The sequence below is a fragment of the Engystomops pustulosus genome, chromosome 7 (assembly GCF_040894005.1).
Source record: "Engystomops pustulosus chromosome 7, aEngPut4.maternal, whole genome shotgun sequence".
NCBI lineage: Eukaryota > Metazoa > Chordata > Amphibia > Anura > Leptodactylidae > Engystomops > Engystomops pustulosus.
Genome location: NC_092417.1, coordinates 70,544,521 through 70,564,734, shown reverse-complemented (window position 1 = coordinate 70,564,734; position 20,214 = coordinate 70,544,521). Strand labels below are relative to the sequence as shown.

The 20,214-nt window shown below is 44.4% G+C and overlaps 1 protein-coding gene across 3 annotated transcripts in view; it reads right to left on the bottom strand.

Moving 5' to 3' along the window:
* RPS6KA5 (ribosomal protein S6 kinase A5) overlaps positions 1-9,747 on the bottom strand; it is a 73,287-nt gene extending 63,540 nt beyond the window's left edge. For 2 of the 3 annotated variants that reach the window (XM_072116674.1, XM_072116675.1), the window contains exon 1: positions 9,489-9,716. In XM_072116674.1, coding sequence (XP_071972775.1) covers positions 9,489-9,546 — 58 coding nt within the window. In that variant the 5' untranslated portion in view covers positions 9,547-9,716. The other variant, XM_072116676.1, reaches the window with a different exon arrangement.
* Positions 9,748-20,214: the final 10,467 nt, after the last annotated feature.

Here is a 20,214-nt window from a genome sequence, read left to right as displayed (position 1 = left end):
TCGGTTCTGTAAATTAGCAAGATTTCATATAAATGACAATTTGTGTCCTACCTGAGGGGGCTAGTACGGTAGTTTAATGAGATAAAGTTCTTATAAAGAGGACTCCTCAGTACAATTAGGTACAAAAAACACCCACGTCCTTATGGACCGGTTATTTTGTGCCCAACATCACCCTTTAACAAGTCCCTCTGTGCCTTCTATTAAAATAAAAAACCTTTATACTTCGTTCTGGTCCTCCCTACGCACACACAGTTGCAAAGTGAAGCAGGCGTACTGCACCCCAGCCTCACTGCACATGCCCCATGGGTATGGTTCTGGTGCAATTACGTCATTACTCCTCCAGCTTCACTGAATTACTGCACAGGCATAGGGAGAACCAAAGATGGTGCGATGCGCCTCATCAGACACATCTCTGTCAAGTATAAAAGTCTTTTTTTTTTTAATAAGTAATGGGAACTTGATTTATTTTATTGGTCACATTCAAAAAATATATGATATTGATTATCTTCTTCTCCTAATGGCTATTATTAGAAACATTCCACAAGTTTATGAACTAAAATCCTACAGACATTTAAAGTTGCATCCACAAGTTCAGTTTTTGAAGCCAAAAGGATAATAATGGGTTGAGACAAATAATTGAAAGCTGCTGCTCCTCCTCCTACTTTTACTCCATTCCTGGTTTGGACATCAAAAACTGCATCTGCAAAGCTGAGCTCTCAAAGGGTATTCCTTTCGCAGCCTCTCAAGGCTGAAACACACATATGTAGTGGAATGTTCCCACCACCAGGCTAGGAGTTATGGAAAAAGACAAGTACAGCCTGTTCAGCTACAATTAGGTCCAGAAATTCAGATAACAGAAGTTTAGCTTTTTTTAACCAATCAACAAAAAATATACAAGATAGAGGCTGAAAAGTTGCAAACCATAAGAATGAGGTCACACGTGATGTTTGCAATGCGTTTTACAACGAAAGGCGGAAACGCATGCGTTTGGCTGATTTGAAAGCATTTTTTTTAATCACTTGAAGTGTAAGCAGCTGTGAAAATGTTAACACAGCTACTTACACTTCCAGCTACGGTAACATGTAAAGACGCATTCATTTTAACTCCCCTTGGACCGCCTGCTGAATTTAAACGTCTTTAGATGTCGCTGCAGTTTTCTACAGCTCCTGCGCTAGCAGGACCAGGTCTCTGCGTGGCAGAGACACCTAGAGACCCTAAGGAGAAGGGAGATGCGGTTTATTACCGCTTCTACCTTCCCCGCTCCTCACAGCATTGCACTGAAGTAGGGCGATGCACAGAGGAGCAGAGACTGCACTGCCTCCAGCTCTATAGACTTGGCAGTCACGTGACCACTGGATCTAAAGGGATAAGTGAAGGGGCAACCAACACTCTAAACTTCAGGAGGGCAAATTTTCAGCAACTAAGGGAAGACCTTAAAGGCATAGACTGGGATAATGTTCTCAAAGACAAAAGCCCCCCCCAAAAAATGTGAGAAACACATACCTTATGGGAAAAAGCATAAAAGGAACAAGAAAAAGCCCATGTGGCTAACTAGTCTTGTAAGGAAAGCAATAAGCGAGAAAGATAAAGCGTTTAAGGTGCTAAAACGTGAAGGTAGCGATGAGGCATTACAGGATTATAGAGATAAAAATAAATCCTGTAAAAAGCAGATAAAGGCTGCAAAAATAGAGACTGAGAGAAATATTGCCAGGGAGAGCAAAAATAACCCCAAATTATTTTTCAAGTATATAAATGATAAGAAACTAAAAACAGAGAGTGTTGGTCCCCTTAGAAATAACATGGGGGTCATGGTGGAAGGAGATGAGGAAAGGGCCAATCTACTGAATGTCGCCTTATCAACTGTCTTTACCCAGGAAAATCCCCTGGTGGAAGACAAAATGAGGAATAATGTAAATTCTTTTTGGAATGTCAACAGTTTAACCCAGGAAGAGGTACGGCGCCGCCTCGCAACCACTAAGATAGATAAATCACCGGGGCCAGATGGCATACACCCCCGGGTTCTGCATGAATTATGTACGGTGATAGACAGACCGTTATTTTTAATATTTGAAGATTCACTGAGGACTGGTTATGTTCCACAGGACTGTCGCATAGCAAATGTGGTACCAATATACAAAAAAGGATCAAATAGCGATCCTAGAAACTACAGACCCGTGAGTCTAACTGCTGTGGTGGGGAAAATATTTTAGGGGTTTGTTAGAGATGCTATCCTGGAGTATCTCACTGTGCACAACCTTATAACCCAGCGTCAGCATGGGTTTATGAGAGATCGGTCCTGTCAGACTAATCTGATTGGTTTCTACGAGGAGGTAAGTTCAAGACTGGATCTGGGAGACGGTGTGGATGTTGTATATCTGGACTTTTCAAAGGCATTTGACACGGTGCCAAATAAAAGGTTGGTATATAAAATGAGACTGCTGGGAATAGGAGAAAATCTGTGTATTTGGGTAAGTAATTGGCTTAGTGATAGAAAACAGAGGGTGGTCATTAATGGCACATTCTCAGATTGGGTTGATGTTACCAGTGGAGTGCCACAGGGGTCAGTATTGGGGCCACTTTTTAATATTTTTATTAATGACCTTGTAGTGGGTTTACACAGTCAAGTTTCAATATTTGCAGATGATACAAAGCTGTGTAAAGTAATAAATACTGAGGTCGATAGTTTAGCATTACAGAGGGATTTGTGGAAGCTTGAGGAGTGGGCAGAGAAATGGTTGATGAGGTTTAATGTAAATAAATGTAAAGTTATGCACTTGGGCCATGGAAACAAAAAGTATAATTATGTTCTAAACGGTCAATTACTTAGTAAAACTGGAGCTGAAAAGGACTTGGGGGTATTGGTGGATGGTAAACTTAATTTTAGTGACCAGAGCCAGGCGGCTGCTGCTAAAGCAAATAAAATTATGGGATGTATCAAGAGAGGAATAGATTCTCATGATAAAGACATAGTTTTGCCCTTATACAAATCCCTGGTCAGACCACACATGGAATATTGTGTACAGTTTTGGGCACCAGTGTATAAAAAGGATATAGCAGAGCTGGAACGGGTGCAGAGGAGAGCAACCAGGATTATTAGGGGAATGGGGGAACTAGAATACACTGACAGATTAAAAAATCTGAGACCTCATTACAATGGACAAATACCTGAACGGACAGTTCAAGGATCTCTCCATAGATCTTTTTATACCTAGGCCTGTGACCAGGACAAGGGGAATCCTTTACGCCTAGAGGAGAGGCGATTTTACCATCACCATAGACAAAGGTTCTTTACTGTAAGAGCAGTGAGACTGTGGAACTCTCTGCCGCAGGAGGTTGTTATGGCGGACTCTATGTACATGTTCAAGAGAGGCCTGGATGCCTTTCTGGAGAGAAAAAATATCACGGGTTATGGGGATAAAATATTTATTTAATTCTTAAAGGTTGGACTTGATGGACTTGCGTCTTTTTCCAGCCTTATATACTATTATACTATGATTGGCAGTACAGCTCTGATTAACATCACAAGTCACAGGGGGTTGTTTCCCCCCTATAGCTGAGGTTACGGTCACACGTTGCAGTTAAAACTGCATCGCAATCAGTTTTGAGGTGGTTTTAGGTGCAGTTTTGTCAATTGAACAGGTGAAAGACATGAACTGAACGAGTGAATGACATTTGTGGAGCAGGTTTCCCCTTCAAAATCAAATTCACTCGTTCAGTTCATGTCTTTCACCTGTTCAATTGACAAAACTACACCTAAAACCACTTCAAAGCTGATTGCGATGAAGTTTTAACTGCAACGTGCGAACGCACCCCGAGGCTCTTATAGATACTTGTAAAAGAAAAATAAAAAAAAAAATTGTGAAAATTTTCTTCAGGGATCATTTGTGACCACAAGGGGGACATATAGTAAAAGCACACACAAAAAAGACAGTTTTTTTTAGGTATGTTCTTAAGTTGAATTTGTATATAAGTTGGAACTGTATAGTTTATAATTGTAGCTCCAAGCTATTTTTTTTTTTGCCCAAGTGACAATTGGATTTTCAAAATTTTCTGCTATAATGGGAACAAGAGTTATCAATTAAATGTCATTACAGACACCTTACAGCTGACAATTGCAGCCTGGAACTAAAATAAAGCATCCAGAGAACTTCGCCAGAGGTCACATTGGGCAGAGAGCTCCGTCTGTAACTAGGGGTCGTCTGTAAGTCAGGTGTCCTTAAGAAGGGGACCACCTGTATATCAAAACAACCGAAATAAAACGGGAGTTCATTAAAAAAAAAAAAGAGTTGATTTGAAAACTAAAAAAAAAAAAAAATTTATATATATATATATATACTCATAGTATATACTCATGTATAAGCCGAGTTTTTCAGCACAAAAATGTGCTGAAAAACCTCACTTCAGCTTATACACTAGTCAATAAAAAAAATAAACTTATATACTCACCCTCCCGCGGCGCCAATACTCATCACGGTTCCCAGATATCGGCGCAGCTCCTCTTCTGTAACAGCCGGCATAGACGCGGCTATGTTATCTGACGGCCGGCGCATACTATGATGTCAGCAGCGGCCACGTCATAGTCTGCGCCTGCCGGCAGAGCGCATGGCCACGTCTCCGCCGGCGGTTACAGAATACTGAAAAAGAAGAGGAGCCGCACCGACAAGTGGGAACCACGCTGAGCATCCAGGCCGCCAGAGGGTGAGTGTACCACAGGGGGCGGGCTGGGCAGGCAGTGTACCACAGGGGGCGGGCTGGGCAGGCTGTGTACCACAGGGGGCGGGCTGGGCAGGCTGTGTACCACAGGGGGCGGGCTGGGCAGGCTGTGTACCACAGGGGGCGGGCTGGGCAGGCTGTGTACCACAGGGGGCGGGCTGGGCAGGCTGTGTACCACAGGGGGCGGGCTGGGCAGGCTGTGTACCACAGGGGGCGGGCTGGGCAGGCTGTGTACCACAGGGGGCGGGCTGGGCAGGCTGTGTACCACAGGGGGCGGGCTGGGCAGGCTGTGTACCACAGGGGGCGGGCTGGGCAGGCTGTGTACCACAGGGGGCGGGCTGGGCAGGCTGTGTACCACAGGGGGCGGGCTGGGCAGGCTGTGTACCACAGGGGGCGGGCTGGGCAGGCTGTGTACCACAGGGGGCGGGCTGGGCAGGCAGTGTACCACAGGGGGCGGGCTGGCAGGCAGTGTACCACAGGGGGCGGGCTGGCAGGCAGTGTACCACAGGGGGCGGGCTGGCAGGCTGTGTACCACAGGGGGCGGGCTGGCAGGCTGTGTACCACAGGGGGCGGGCTGGCAGGCTGTGTACCACAGGGGGCGGGCTGGCAGTTATTAGGACAAGAGTGTAATAATCCCATTTATGGATGGCAAGTATGGAATTGTTCGGTATCAAACATCACAATGAAGAAAAAACTGCACACAGAAATTGGATTCTGCACAGGACAATAGAGGTTTGTGATAAAGATTGTACACTAAACTAAAACAAAAAAGGAGTATCGGTAAGGCACTGAGCATGGTGGGACGAGGAATTTCAGACATAATAAACCATCCATGACAAAGTGCATGCAGTACTCTGCATGTGGGGTGATAATGTGCAGCGTACAGGTCATCGTGACATGTTCTGGGCCAATACTGAGAAAAGGGCAGGTAGAGATCAGTGGCAGAGAGGCAGGCTTTCATAAAAAGACTAATTAGTAAGTAAGGTAGGTATTGGTTACACTGTGCATGAGAAGGAGTGAGAGTGCAAGATATTAGTGACACTGGGGGGTACTCCTGACACAAAGGAGGTCAGGGGTACTGTGCATGGGAGGATAGTGAGATAAAGGGAAAACAGTGTATAAAAGAAGACAAAGGAAGGGAATCACTGAAAATAGTAAGCAAAATGTAAGGGGATGAGTAAAAGGACAGTACTGAGTGATACTATCTGGGTTAAAAAGTACTATAACCGGGAATGATACTAAAGGGCAGTGATGGCGAACCGTTTAGAGACTGAGTGCCCAAACTGCAGCCCAGAACCACTTATTTATTGCAAAGTGCCAACACAGCAATTCTAGCATTAAAGGAGTATTCTCATCTGGGCACTCACATTCAGTTTCATTAATCTGCCATATGTAAACATTTCTTCAATTAGATGTTATAAAAAAAAAAAATGTTCCTGTGTGAAGATAATTTCTCATAAATGTTGCCATGTTGTCCCTTAGAAACGAGATAGCTTCCTCGGATACGGCCACGTCTGCTGGAGGAATTGCACAAAGAAACATAAGGTAATTGTATATAAAATGTCCGGGAGTTACTACATGTCGCACAGCCACCCTATGGTAATGATTGCTGAATCCTGGTGGTCCGGCAGGACTCTATAGCGCAAGTCTGACCACCACAGCCAGAGTGTGACGTGGTCATATCGGAGGAGGCTATTTGGTTTCTAAGGGACAACATGACTACATTTATGAGAAATTATCTTCACACAGGAACATTTTTTTTTATTAACATCCAATTGAAGAAATGTTTACATAAGGGAAATGAATTTAATTAAATGTAAATGCCCAGATGGGAATACCCCTTTAATTTATTAAAATCTTCTTGCTCCGTGCTGCAGCTTTCAACGGTCCCGAGGACACCAATATCGTTGGCAGAAGGAGGGAAAATTCAGATTGCCATTGGAGTTCCCTTGACAACCCACTAACCAGGAAGAATTGTGGAGCTAAGAGCAGGAGCTTCAATGGTGCCAATGATAATCCACCCATGTCCACACCTCTTCCTGCAGTCTCAGGTAGACCCCGATGCTTCACTTTAAAATAATGCTGTGTGAGTGTGTTACGCCCTGGGCTACCTGGGCCTGCAGGAGGATCTATTTAGTCTTGTGTGGTGAATTCTGTGCCATAGGGGGTGAGGAATACTGTACCTCATGACACTACAGTTGGCAAGACATACTGTACCTCACTGATTTACCGTGAAGTGGCAACAAGGAATTTAAGCAGTAACTTATTGCTACCTGTTATTCCACATCTTTCAATTGTATCGGCCCCCTAAGGCAACCAATACAGTTGAAAGAAGGAGGGCAAATTCAGACTATCATTCTAGCTTCCCTCCAGGGTCTCTGTGTACAAGAAGAATGGTGGCTCCAGCAAAATGGCCTTCAAAGATAATGCAGTTCTGTCAACACCTTCTCACTTTTCCCACAGTTCCAAACATCCAATGGAGTAACGCTTTAAAATAGCACTGAGGGCAGCATCTCCTAAATTGACTGGGACCGCAGGTAAATTGGTGTGTTTGGTGAACCTGGGGCAATGGCTTGAGTGCCCACAGAAATGGCTCTGAGTGCCACCACTGCTATAGAGGGTGAGGAGTAGTGTACCTCATATGTCACTATAGAGTATGAGGAGTACTGTACCTCATATGACACTATAGGGGGTGATGAGTACTGTACCTCATATGACACTATAGAGGGTGAGGAGTACTGTACCTCATATGACACTATAGGGGGTGAGGAGTACTGTACCTCATATGACACTATAGGGGGTGAGGAGTACTGTACCTCATATGACACTATAGGGGGTGAGGAGTACTGTACCTCATATGACACTATAGGGGGTGAGGAGTACTGTACCTCATATGACACTATAGGGGGTGAGGAGTACTGTACCTCATATGACACTATAGGGGGTGAGGAGTACTGTACCTCATATGACACTATAGGGGATGAGGAGTACTGTACCTCATATGACACTATAGGGGATGAGGAGTACTGTACCTCATATGACACTACAGGGGGTGAGGAGTACTGTACCTCATATGACACTACAGGGGGTGAGGAGTACTGTACCTCATATGACACTACAGGGGGTGAGGAGTACTGTACCTCATATGACACTATAGGGACTGAGGAGTACTGTACCTCATATGACACTATAGGGACTGAGGAGTACTGTACCTCATATGACACTATAGGGACTGAGGAGTACTGTACCTATGACACTATAGGGACTGAGGAGTACTGTACCTCATATGACACTATAGGGACTGAGGAGTACTGTACCTCATATGACACTATAGGGACTGAGAAGTACTGTACCTCATATGACACTATAGGGACTGAAGAGTACTGTACCTCATATGACACTATAGGGACTGAGGAGTACTGTACCTCATATGACACTTTAGGGGCTGAGGAGTACTGTACCTCATATGACACTATAGGGGCTGAGGAGTACTGTACCTCATATGACACTATAGGGGCTGAGGAGTACTGTACCTCATATGACACTATAGGGGCTGAGGAGTACTGTACCTCATATGACACTATAGGGGCTGAGGAGTACTGTACCTCATATGACACTATAGGGGATGAGGAGTACTGTACCTCATATGACACTATAGGGGATGAGGAGTACTGTACCTCATATGACACTACAGGGGGTGAGGAGTACTGTACCTCATATGACACTATAGGGACTGAGGAGTACTGTACCTCATATGACACTATAGGGACTGAGGAGTACTGTACCTCATATGACACTATAGGGACTGAGGAGTACTGTACCTCATATGACACTATAGGGACTGAAGAGTACTGTACCTCATATGACACTATAGGGACTGAGGAGTACTGTACCTCATATGACACTTTAGGGGCTGAGGAGTACTGTACCTCATATGACACTATAGGGGCTGAGGAGTACTGTACCTCATATGACACTATAGGGGCTGAGGAGTACTGTACCTCATATGACACTATAGGGGCTGAGGAGTACTGTACCTCATATGACACTATAGGGGCTGAGGAGTACTGTACCTCATATGACACTATAGGGCAGCGATGGCGAACCTTTTAGAGACCGAGTGCCCAAACTACAACCAAGACTAACTTGTTTATCGCTAAGTGCCAACACAGAAATGTATTAGTGATTTACACTCCCTGCTCTGTCACAGCTACAATGATAATTCAGATCTGTCCACACCTTTCCACTCCTCCAGTGTCCCAGGTAGAGCTGTCACTTTAAAATAGCTCTGTGCACAGCAAGTCCTGGGCTGTCTTGGACTGCAGGAAGATACCTGGAGTCCTCTCTGGTGATGGCCTGAGTGCCCACAGAGAGGGCTCCGAGTGCCACCTCTGGCACCAGTGCCATAGGTTCGCCACCACTGCTATAGGGGCTGAGGAGTACTGTACCTCATATGACACTATAGAGGGTGAGGAGTACTGTACCTCATATGACGCTACTTTACCTGCAATGGATCTATAGGGGGGGGGGGGGGAGTTCTGTAAACCGGAATGACACTAAGCGGGTCAATAGTAATGTGATTGGAAAGCGATAGGCCGGGGGTGCATGTGGCGGAACTGTGCAAAGATACTTAGCTATGAGGAAACTAGGGATAAAGCGCGGAAGCAGGGGTGATGGGGCTGAGGGGATTATGCTTAGGGTGACACAGGCATTCGGTGTCCGTAGCCCATTAGACCCGTTTACGAAGTGACAGTAGGAAGATGTGCAGCACTCACCACTCCGGAGCTCATGGGTCACAGTGAGCAGGTCACCTTCCCGGGAGGGCCCCTCCATAACCCGTCAGACAGACACAGATACTAACAAGACGGGTGCACGTCGCAGGATTCCTACGCTGCTGCCCTACAGCGCTGCCCGCTCGCTTCCTCATACAATCCAGGGCACCGCTTTGCCCCGTCCCAGACCACTACAGCACAGTGCAACCCACCCCGTGCCAACCAGCGCTACCTAACCTGGGAAGCTCGGCGCAAGCTCATTGGCTGGCGCCCAAAAGAAAAAGGCGGAGCGCGACGCGCCCCAGAGATTCCCTTCCTTACTCCCTCAAGTTTGACTGACATATTGGGTGGAGCAACAGGTACGTCAACAAACCCAGTCACCAATCATGTCAAAGAATGTCCTTCCACTACCAACCGCTTGCTCGATAGTGATTGGATGGTGGCTTAGCTGACTGTAAGGTAATTGGTTGGGGGTGTTGTCTGTTCGTGAGACGAATTCTCGCCTTTTTAATGTTTCGTGTCATTGGAGCAGGATTCTGTCAGACAGGCGCGATTCTGTCAGCAGTATTATCAAGTCTGACGTATGTCACTATAAGTAGTTATAACTTTGGAACGCTTTAACCCCTTAAAGAGGACCTGTCACCCATAAATTCTGCACTAGGAGCTGCTAGTGTTTAAAGGAAACCTACCACATGAAATGGTAGGTGTAAGCTTCAAAAACCGAGCACGAGCTCAGGGTGAGCTGGTGCCGGAGCATATTTTCGTTATTCTCCTGAACCACTGTATCGCGGTTTAAACACTTTATATGTTAAGCCGGTTCGTCGCACCATGGTACGCGCTCGGTGTACCGTTCGCGCAGCCGTCCGGGCGGTTCTCCGGCATTTCCTATTTAGGCACACGGACGCGCGCATGCTGCGCTCAGCGCGTACCAGGGTGCGACGAACCGGCTTAACATATAAAGATACTAAAGTGTTTAAACAGCGGTTCAGTCAGCTAGTGGGGATGATGTCCCCTTTTACCTATCATCATCCTCTTGCTCATCTTCCAGTGACCTGAAAGGACCCTCTAGAAGGCGCCGTAGGGTTCCAGGGACTTCTGTGATTGAAGTGCCTGGGACTTTTGCAGGAGAAGCGTCTGGGGTTGGGTAGCCCCAGATAATTATACCCCTCAGGTCCCGACTTTTTGGGCCAACCTGGAATTAAATTTGACATGTCAGGGCTGTGGACTTTTTTAAAGTTTTTTTTTTTGAGGAGCTTTTGAATTTAATTGTAGTCCAGAACAATCTCGACGCTGCACAGCATATTGCCCAAAGCCCCACTTCATTTCATGCACAACCCTACAGGTGGACCCCTGTCACTGCAGCAGAGACGGAGAAGTATTGGGGCATAATACTTCTTATGGGCATTGTAAAGAAGCCCGCAATCAAGGACTACTGGAGCACAGACATTTTGTACCACACCTTGATGTTCCGCATGGCGATCAGCAGGATGCGCTTTGAAGCCATCCATAAGTTTATGCACTTGAGAGAGATTTTTATCTAGGACTCAAAACAGTCCTTACTTCAGTTGTAAAGGTGACTTTATAATTAACCCTTTCCTGGCTGCCCGGTACCGGGACGAGAGTACAAAAACATTAGTGAATGTAGAATCTTCCCCCAGTTTATTAGTGCCCAGTTGCATTCATAAAATAGAACAACAAAGAGGCGTGACAAGGAGATAGAATACTGCAATGCTATTAGCCATAATGGATTTACCAGGAGATTCTCCGAAAAGGTTAACTATTTCTTCTCAGAGGCCTTGTTTATACTAATTCCCTGAGAAAAGGACTCGGGCAAGTCAAAACAGGAGATATGCAGGTGCTAGAGCCAAAATATAGGACAAGAGTGAAGAGCTGGCAGGCGAGCAAGCAGTTTACATAAAAATGAAGTTTGAATCATGACATTAGCTGGACAGTGCTTGATCACCGACATGACCCCCAGCTAATACTTAAAATGGCCGCTTGATCTCCACAATGGCCGCTGTTTGGTTCTCTTGGTCCAAGATGGCCGCTGTAAAGGAATATATCATTAACACACTACACCAACAACACACAGTGCCCACCCAGAGGTGACCCCAGTTATGATCGTTTATTTAAGGTCAGGCCCATATTAGATAATTTTAGTGCCAAGTTTGCCCATATACCCCCGCTGAACATGTGAGCATTGACAAGTCCCTGGTACAATTCAAAGGGAGACTTCAATTCCGCCAGTATCTAGCCAATAAGAGGTCAAGATATGTTGCGAAGATGTATGAACTGTGCGATAGTACATCAGGGTATACCTAAAAGTTCAGGGTATATGAAGGGAAGGACTCCACTATTGTGCCCCCAGAAGGACCCCCCCCCCACTGTTGGACCAGAGCTACCACCTCTACCTGGACAATTTCTACAACAGCACTACCCTGTTCAAGTGCCTCGCTTCCAGAAATACTGTGGCATGCAGCACTGTACGCAGAAATCATAGAGGTCTCCCTAAGTCGCTGCTTGGGCAAAAACTTAAAAGGCATGATAGCAGGGCACTAGACCACCTTGTATTAACCACAATACATGGGCACACCACCACCCCTGGGACAGTACAAGGTACCAGTACAGAAACCTCCAAGCCGGACTGTATTTTAGATTATAACAAGTACATGGGAGAGGTGGACTTGTCGGACCAGGTGCTTCAGCCATACAATGCCATGCCAATGCCAAGTCGAGGGAGTGGTACAAGAAACTGGCCGTGCACTTCATGCAGATTGCACTATATAATGCTTATGTGCTACATCTATGTGCCGGCCAGAGGGGAACTTTCCTGGAATTTCAAGAGGTGGTGATAAAGAACTTTCTTTTTGGAGACCAGGAAGGTAAGAGTTCCAACACTTCTGGAAGCGAGGCCACTTGTATTGTACCAGGGCAGCACTTTCCAGGAGTAGTTCCCCAAACTGCCAAGAAGTGAAGGACACAAAAGAGTTGCATGGTGTGCTCCAAAAACGGTATTCGGAAGGACACCATTCATCACTGTGAGACATGCCCAGAAAAACCATGGTTATGTATGAAAATTGCTTCCGAATTTATCATACATCCCTGGATTTTTAGAGTACCTTGTTGTTACCCTGATGTACTATGCACAGCTTATACATCATGACGTATGCCGCACCTTCCCTTCTTAGCCCTGCAATGTGCCCATCCTGTAGACTACTGCCCCATATGAGGTATTGCTGTACCCGGGAAAACACGCATCATGATTTTTAGGGTGTTTGTCTCCCGTGGCAGGAGCTGGGCACAATATGACATAATGAATATTTTTTACTATGCACTATTCATTATGCAATTTTTTGGGGGGTCCACCTGTGGGGTTAAAATGCTAACTATACCCCTAGATTAATTCATGGAGGGATGCAATTTCCAAAATAGGGTCAGTTCTTAGGGGGTTCTACTGTACTGGTCCCTATTGGCACCTACAAATCTTTCATGATGCCAAAAAGAAAAAAAATGTACAATGTCTGTGCTCCAAATGCAAGTTATTCCCTTTTGAGCCCTGCCGTGTCTCCATCATGAAGATTATTGCCGCCTACGGGGTATTTTTGATGTGTTTTTCCCCAGTGGCATGAGTTGGGCAAAATACTTTTGTCACTACAATGGCATATTTGATAAATTGCAATACAATTTTTTCTCTGCACTACTCACTTTTTATTACATTTGAGCCAGCATCTTAGGGGTTAAAATGTTCCTACAACTCTACATACATTCTTTGAGGAGTGCCCTTTACAAAATGGGGTCACTCTTTGGGGGTTTCTTTTGTACTGGTACCGCGAGGGCACCCCCTAACACCAATTGGAAAACGGAGCTCCAAAGGCAAAATATCAGTCCTTCCCTTCTCAGCCTTGCTGTGTGTCCAGCCTGTCAATTATTGGCACATGTGTGATATTGCCATACTCGGGACAACCCGCATAATGATTTTTGGGGTGTTTGTCTAAAGCGTTTTTGCATTAAAAACGCATTTTTTTCTCTGCACCATTTACTTTGCATTCAATTTTGGCCAGCATGTTGGGGGTTAAAATGTTCACCACAACCCCAGATAAATTCTTTGAGGGGTCTAGTTTCCGAAATGGTATAATTTCGTGGGGGTTTCTATTGCACTGGAACCTCACGGGCCCTGCGAACATTACATGGTACTACAAATCCAAAAGTGTGAAAACAGAGCTGGAAAATCAAAATTTCACTCCTTCCCTCCTCAGCCCTGCCGTGTGCCCAGCCTGTCAATTATTGGCACAGGTGTCCTATTGCAGTACTCGGGACCACCTGCAGAATAATTTTTTTTCTAAAGTGGTTTTTCTAAAGTGGCATGGTTTGGGCACAATTCCGATGTATTCATGAAGGGGTGGTCCGAGGCACTGGCTCTTGCCCGGACCGCCACGCTCGCTCCACAATCCCAACCCCTCGTGAATAGGTCAGACCACGAGGGGGCGGGATTGTGGGCGGTCACCGCTGGCCTATGGAGCGAGTGGGGCAGTCCAGGCAAGAGCCAGGGCCTCGGACCACCCCCTCATGAATACATCGGAATATATGTTAGATAGCGTTATTGGAGGTTTCCGATAACACTATCATTCTAACACTGTGGTGTTTGTTAAAGCACTAGGAGCTGCTTACTTTAGTAAGCAGCTCCTTATGCCGTATTTATCTGTGACAGGTCCTCTTTAAGGCTTAGCCCCATTATTTGTATTCTGACATGTTGCTCTTTATATAGCTATAACTTGTGAACAGTTACTTATCAAAGTGATTATGAGGTTGTTTTTTCCTCACATGTTGTACTTAATTTTAGTGGTAAACTTTGTCTGATAAGTTTTGTGTTTATTTACCATTTGCATAAAAAAAGAAAAAATGATGTAGCTTTTAGGCTACATTAACATGAACATATGGGGGGACGTATATATGGCGTATCGTATATATGGCACCCATACACTTCTATGGCCTCATGGTGCCGTGCGGGAGCGGTACGGTTCAGCACACATGCAGTACTGTACCGTTCCGTAGCCCGTAGAAAGATAGGACATGTCCTATCTTTTGACGGAATATGGCGCAGTACACTGTGTATTCCTTTGGAGAGGGGCGAGCAGCACTCATCCCCTGCTCCTCTCCCCGACGCCGATGTATGCCCACCATACTACGGTACGGCAGGCATACATCGTGTGAATGTAGCCTTAGACAGATAGATTTACCACCTAAAGTTAATAAAGTTGCTGAATAAGTCTACTTTAGATTTTCATAATTTTTGAAATGAGAAAACCCACCTTACAATTTGTTATGCAATTTCTCCCAAGTACAGAGACCCCCCACATGTGGCTGTAACTTGTTTTATGGGTACACAGCGAGATGCAGAAGGGAAGGAGTGCCCTGCAGCTGCCCGGATTTTAGTCATTTCATTGGCTCCTTTTGTAGGCTATAAAATTTTAGCTTTTCTGTTATTGGGGCCATGTGATGGCTTTTTTTTTGTGGGATGAGATGCTTTTTCCAATGTTACCATTTTGAGGTTGGTATCCGCTAATTTATGAATTTTTTTTTGAGGGCAGGAGTAGAAAACCATCAGTTCTGCACTAGATTTTTTACTTTTTTTTGTGTTCAACGTATAGCCTAATAATCATGTTATCTTTATTCTATGGGTCAATACGATTACGGGGATACCATACTTGAATATTTTTTCTATGTTTACTAAATTTGCCAAATAAAACCTGAACGTGGGGAAAAATCGATCATTTGTTCATCGCCGTCTTCCAAGTGGCATAACATTTTTACTTTTTTGGCTACGGAGCTAGTTGATGGCTTGTTTTTTGTAGAACATGTTGTACTTTGCAACTATATTGTGGAGTACATATGTTTTTTTAATCACTTTTTATTGCATTTTTTGTCAAATGCAATAGGTAAAAATCATAATTCGGGCAAGGTTTTAACAGGTTTTTTTTTATGGCGGTCATTGTTTTTTTTTATGACGGTTTACGCACGATGACATCTGTGAATCTGATGGTAGATTACTTGCTCATTGTTTAGGCTAGGAGATAACCTCAAATTTTGTACTGGAATGGCCAGATAATCACAAAGTATAAAAATATTAAACCCAAGAGCCTATCGGCTCCACCGCTTGCTGATACATGCACACCCCCAATTGTGACCCAAGCTTCTCCGACTCATTAGAATATTTATATAAAGTCTATTTTATGATTATCTGTCCTTTCCAGGACTTACAAAAAGCAACGTTAGGGGGCCGCACATGTCGCCTCTATCACATACATTTAAAAACGCATTGCAACAGAGATTTGACTAATTAAACAGCTGTTAACACTTGTGTTAACAATATGCCAATGTTAACACTTGCATTAACATTGTGTTATCAAATGCATGTGTTAACGCAATGTTATTGAATGCGTTAATGGTTGAGTTTTGTAAACGCAAATGTAAACATCTGTTTAATTAGGCAAATCTCTCTCAAGCTTGTGGAAGGTGTTTTGCAACGTATGCATTAGACTTAACCTGTGACTGCACTCGAACTCTTATAGTACATTTTTAAGTAGGAGACCGCCTGTATGTACATTAATTTTTTTTATGTGCTGGGCAAACATGGAGCTGTCTGGCTATATACCACAGGGGGCTGTCTGGCTATATACCACAGGGGTACATACTGGGAGGCTGGGACCAATGCATTTCCCACCCTTTGGCTTATACTCGAGTCAGTAGGTTTTCCCAGGATGGTCTTGCTGTGGTGGGGAGCCACCAGGTCGCTCCGCGTGTGTGACTAGTCCCACGGTAGCAGCCAAGGTAGGGACAAGGTTAGGCAGTACCACGGTTAGGCAGGACCACGAGAAGGCAGGACCATGGGATGGCAGGACCACGGGATGGCAGGACCATGGGATGGCAGGACCTCGGGATGGCAGGACCTCGGAAAGGACAGCTGGCAGGACCTCGGAAGGACGGCTGGCAGGACCTTGGAAGACCTTGGACCGCCACAGGATTACAGGACCGCCACAGGATAACCAGACCGCCACAGGATAACCGGACTGCAACAGGATTGGAACACAGGAAGCCCACGGGAACACGGAGGCGTCTGGAAACACTCAGGAAAGTTGGAGGCGTCTGGAAACGCTCAGGAGGCTTTCTCAGCAGAATGACCTGAAGAACCGGCAGGAGATACTGGAAGTCGCCAGGCTATATAGCAGAGCCGGAAATGCCAGCGCCAATAAGGAGGCTGGCCCTTTAAATTCTAAGAGAGTAGGCGCGCGCGCCCTAGTCAGAAGGCAGACCTGCAGCCTGGACGAAACCGCGAGGGGACCAACAGGAGCCGGGAAGGGTAAGTAGCAATCCGGAGCGGGTCAGTGGCAGGCACACAGTGGAGCGGGTGTACCCGCTATCCGAGACATGGATCGCGGGGTCACCCGTGACACTTAACACTAACAGAAAAAAGTAAAAATTCAGCGTAATAAACAGTAACATAAATATCTAGTAGAGATTACTAAATGAGGAGCGTGTACACCACAGTCAAGGAAGGGAGCATTGTAGTACCACTCCGCTAAGAAGAGGCAAGTCCCGTGTAGTATGAATCCCACCTCGCCCATATGGAGTCAAACTTGTCCATTTGATTCCCAATCGTTGCTGTCAGATGTTCCATCATCCTGATATCTTTTATGCGGTGGTATTTAAAATTCTTTATTTTTGAAATTCTAAATTTCCTACTTATCTGACATGTCATACCACCAAAATAACTTCATAAGTAACTTAATTTACCAAAAGTCATGTTCATGTTGACATGTTTTTTTTATGCAGCCTCTAATTTTTGAACTTTAGGTGCAATTTTTGACATTTACCTGCATCTGACTATTTTGAAGGGTATAACTGCCTATACACGACCTCTGGATGGTTGTGGGGGGATTTATCATTTGTGAAGTTTAGTATGCAGGATTTTCATTTCTCGCTCTCCAACTTTAAAAGTCCATGAGAGGGCTTATTTTCTGCATAACAAATGTTACTTCTAGTGACGTTATTTATTATTCCAACGCCACTTTCTTGTGGGCTCCGTTTTTACAAATTTCACTGTGCACTACAAATGATACATCTATTTTATTCTTTGGCTAGGTACGATCATGGTGATACCAAATTTATATAGGTTTTATGGTGTTTTAATACATTTTCAAAAATTAAACAGATTAATTAAACGGAAAATAATAAAAATTTTCACCATCTTCTGACGCTGACAACTTTTTAATACTTTGGTGTGTGGAGCTGTGTGAGGTGTGATTTTTTGCAAAATAAGCTGATTTTTTTATTGCTACCATTTTGAGGACTGTACAACATATTGATCACTTTTTATTACATTTTTTATGTGATGTAAAATGGTGTAAAAGTAGCGTTTCGGACATTTGGACGCTATTTTCCATTATTGGTTTTACTGCCGGCAATAACAGTTTTTATATTTTTAGACGCTGCAATACCTAACATTGATTAGGTAACTCAACGTGATTTTTACTGTTTATTACATTTTATATCAGTTCTAGGGAAAGGGGGGTGATTTGAATTTGTAGGTTTTTTAAACGTTTTGTTTTTTTTTACTATTTTTTAGACCCTCTAAGGACATTAACCCTAGATCGTTTGATTGTTCCTACCATATACTGCAATACTAGTGTATTGCAGTATATGGCATTTTTACACAGTATTGATTACAATGAGCCACTGGCTCATTGTAACGAATCTTCAGAGAACATGACAAAGACACAAGGCTGTCATTATGCAGCAAAACCCACCTCTGTATGAAGAGGGCTCAGCCCGGGAGCCCTCTTCATACACCTCCCACACCTCTGGGCCGTACATGTACAGTGCAGAGCGTGAAAGAGTTAATCTTGTATTTTCCTTGTTGTATTCATTCTGGGGCACTGGTAGTTTCACACATTATTTTTTATTACTGTGGGCCACTCTTACTATATTGGTTTCAGTGGGGCACTGTTAATATATTTGCTATTGTGAGGGCACTGTTAGTTTTTATCCAGCTTTTTCAGAACTCTGAAAATAAAATTCATAAGCATCATTGAAGACATAACTACTTTAATACTCATGAGCTAGATAACAATTCCTGTTGGCAATGTTGCCACCTAGCTATCCTAACTATATGCTGAGCAGCATTGATATCAGGAACTTGTGAGAAGTTAATAATTTAACCAGCATATAGAAGACTGGAGGAGTGTTGTTCTCTTCTGAACAGCTTCTTGTGTGCTCAATATCCATCCTAATTCTTGGATAGAAGGAAGTTCAGGTCACTGCAGTGTTTATTTAGTCCTGGAAAAAATTAAAAGAAGACGCTGTGCTTAAATAAAGTCCTCATGTAGGCGTAGTGTGGTTTTACAGCGGTAGAAAGAAAATCCCTTAATGTGCCAACCAACCAAGACGACCTCTAAGTATAGTCATGTATACAGAATTCTTGCATTCCAGTGTAACAAAGTTCTAACACAGTTTGAAAGTGTTTTTCCAACAGTGTTTTTATTCTTTAAAAAAAAACTGTTACCTAAAGCTTCTAATTCCCCGTTGTGTCTGAGATAAGGTTGTTGACTACCTGCTATAATTGTGGCTTTGTTACCTGTTGATGAGTTTTGGTGATAAAACCAGTTTGGTTGAGCTTCTTTGGGGCATGGTCCCTCTAAAAGAAACACAGTGTTTTGGATGACTGCAGAAGTTCTTGAGTGGTGTATGCTACATTGCTGTGGTCACTGTAATAAAGAGAATGCATTGTTTTCTTTTAGTGTACTGTTAGTGCAACATCCCCCACCGGTGCCTAGCCTTTCTTTGTTGGTTGTAGATGGCCGGGGCCCAGAATACCGGAGTAGCTAGCTAATGCGGCCTTGGGCACGCTATGGTCACGGTACTTTGTATTGCAGGTCTCCAGCAGGTGGTGTGTGCAAGAATAATGGAAGGAGAGGCTGATGAAGGAGGTTTCTCCCTGGGGCATACACCCAGGTGTATATGGGAATCCCTGGGTGACGGAGGATGGGGAGCCTGTGATGGTGAAGCAGCCGGATCCAGGGATCACACGGAGGCACATTGTGCAAATCAACTCACGGTTCTTGATTGGAACTCGAACAGCAGGCAATGGCCTAACATCAACAACAGGTGCAGCAAGCTGGAAAGCTGATTGGAGATAGCTGGTCCGCAGGGAGGGTTGCCCACACTCTTGTAATAGTTTCATTCTGGACGAGTCAGGAATAGTCAGCATTTTCATAGAACCCATAAAAGATCCTATGGAAGCTTCATTCCTATTTGAAACTTTATTGTGTATCTTCATGTCTTACCCAGGAAAAGACTCATACTTTTATTATGTCATACCATATGGAAACATCTGACCCAGGTTAATAAATATGCCCTTGATCAGAACTCCTTTTTGGCCTTTTGTGAAAGCATCAAACTATATGTATACTTCCAGTTGGAAGGTCTATTCACCTTGCCTCTGCCTGTGCTGCCTTTGGTGTAATCTACTACATCCTTCTGAGGTCCAGACAGTGGACCTCTGCTCTGGGGCTTAGTCTCCTGACTCCTGGCAGCACTGTCCAATCAGCTTCCAGTTTCCTTTAAAATTAGAACACTTCATATACTTTGTTACAGAAAATTCATATGTTAACTGTTTCTCTTCCAGGCAGTGGTTCCAGCTGCAATTACTAAGTTCTCTACTTTTGTTAACCTC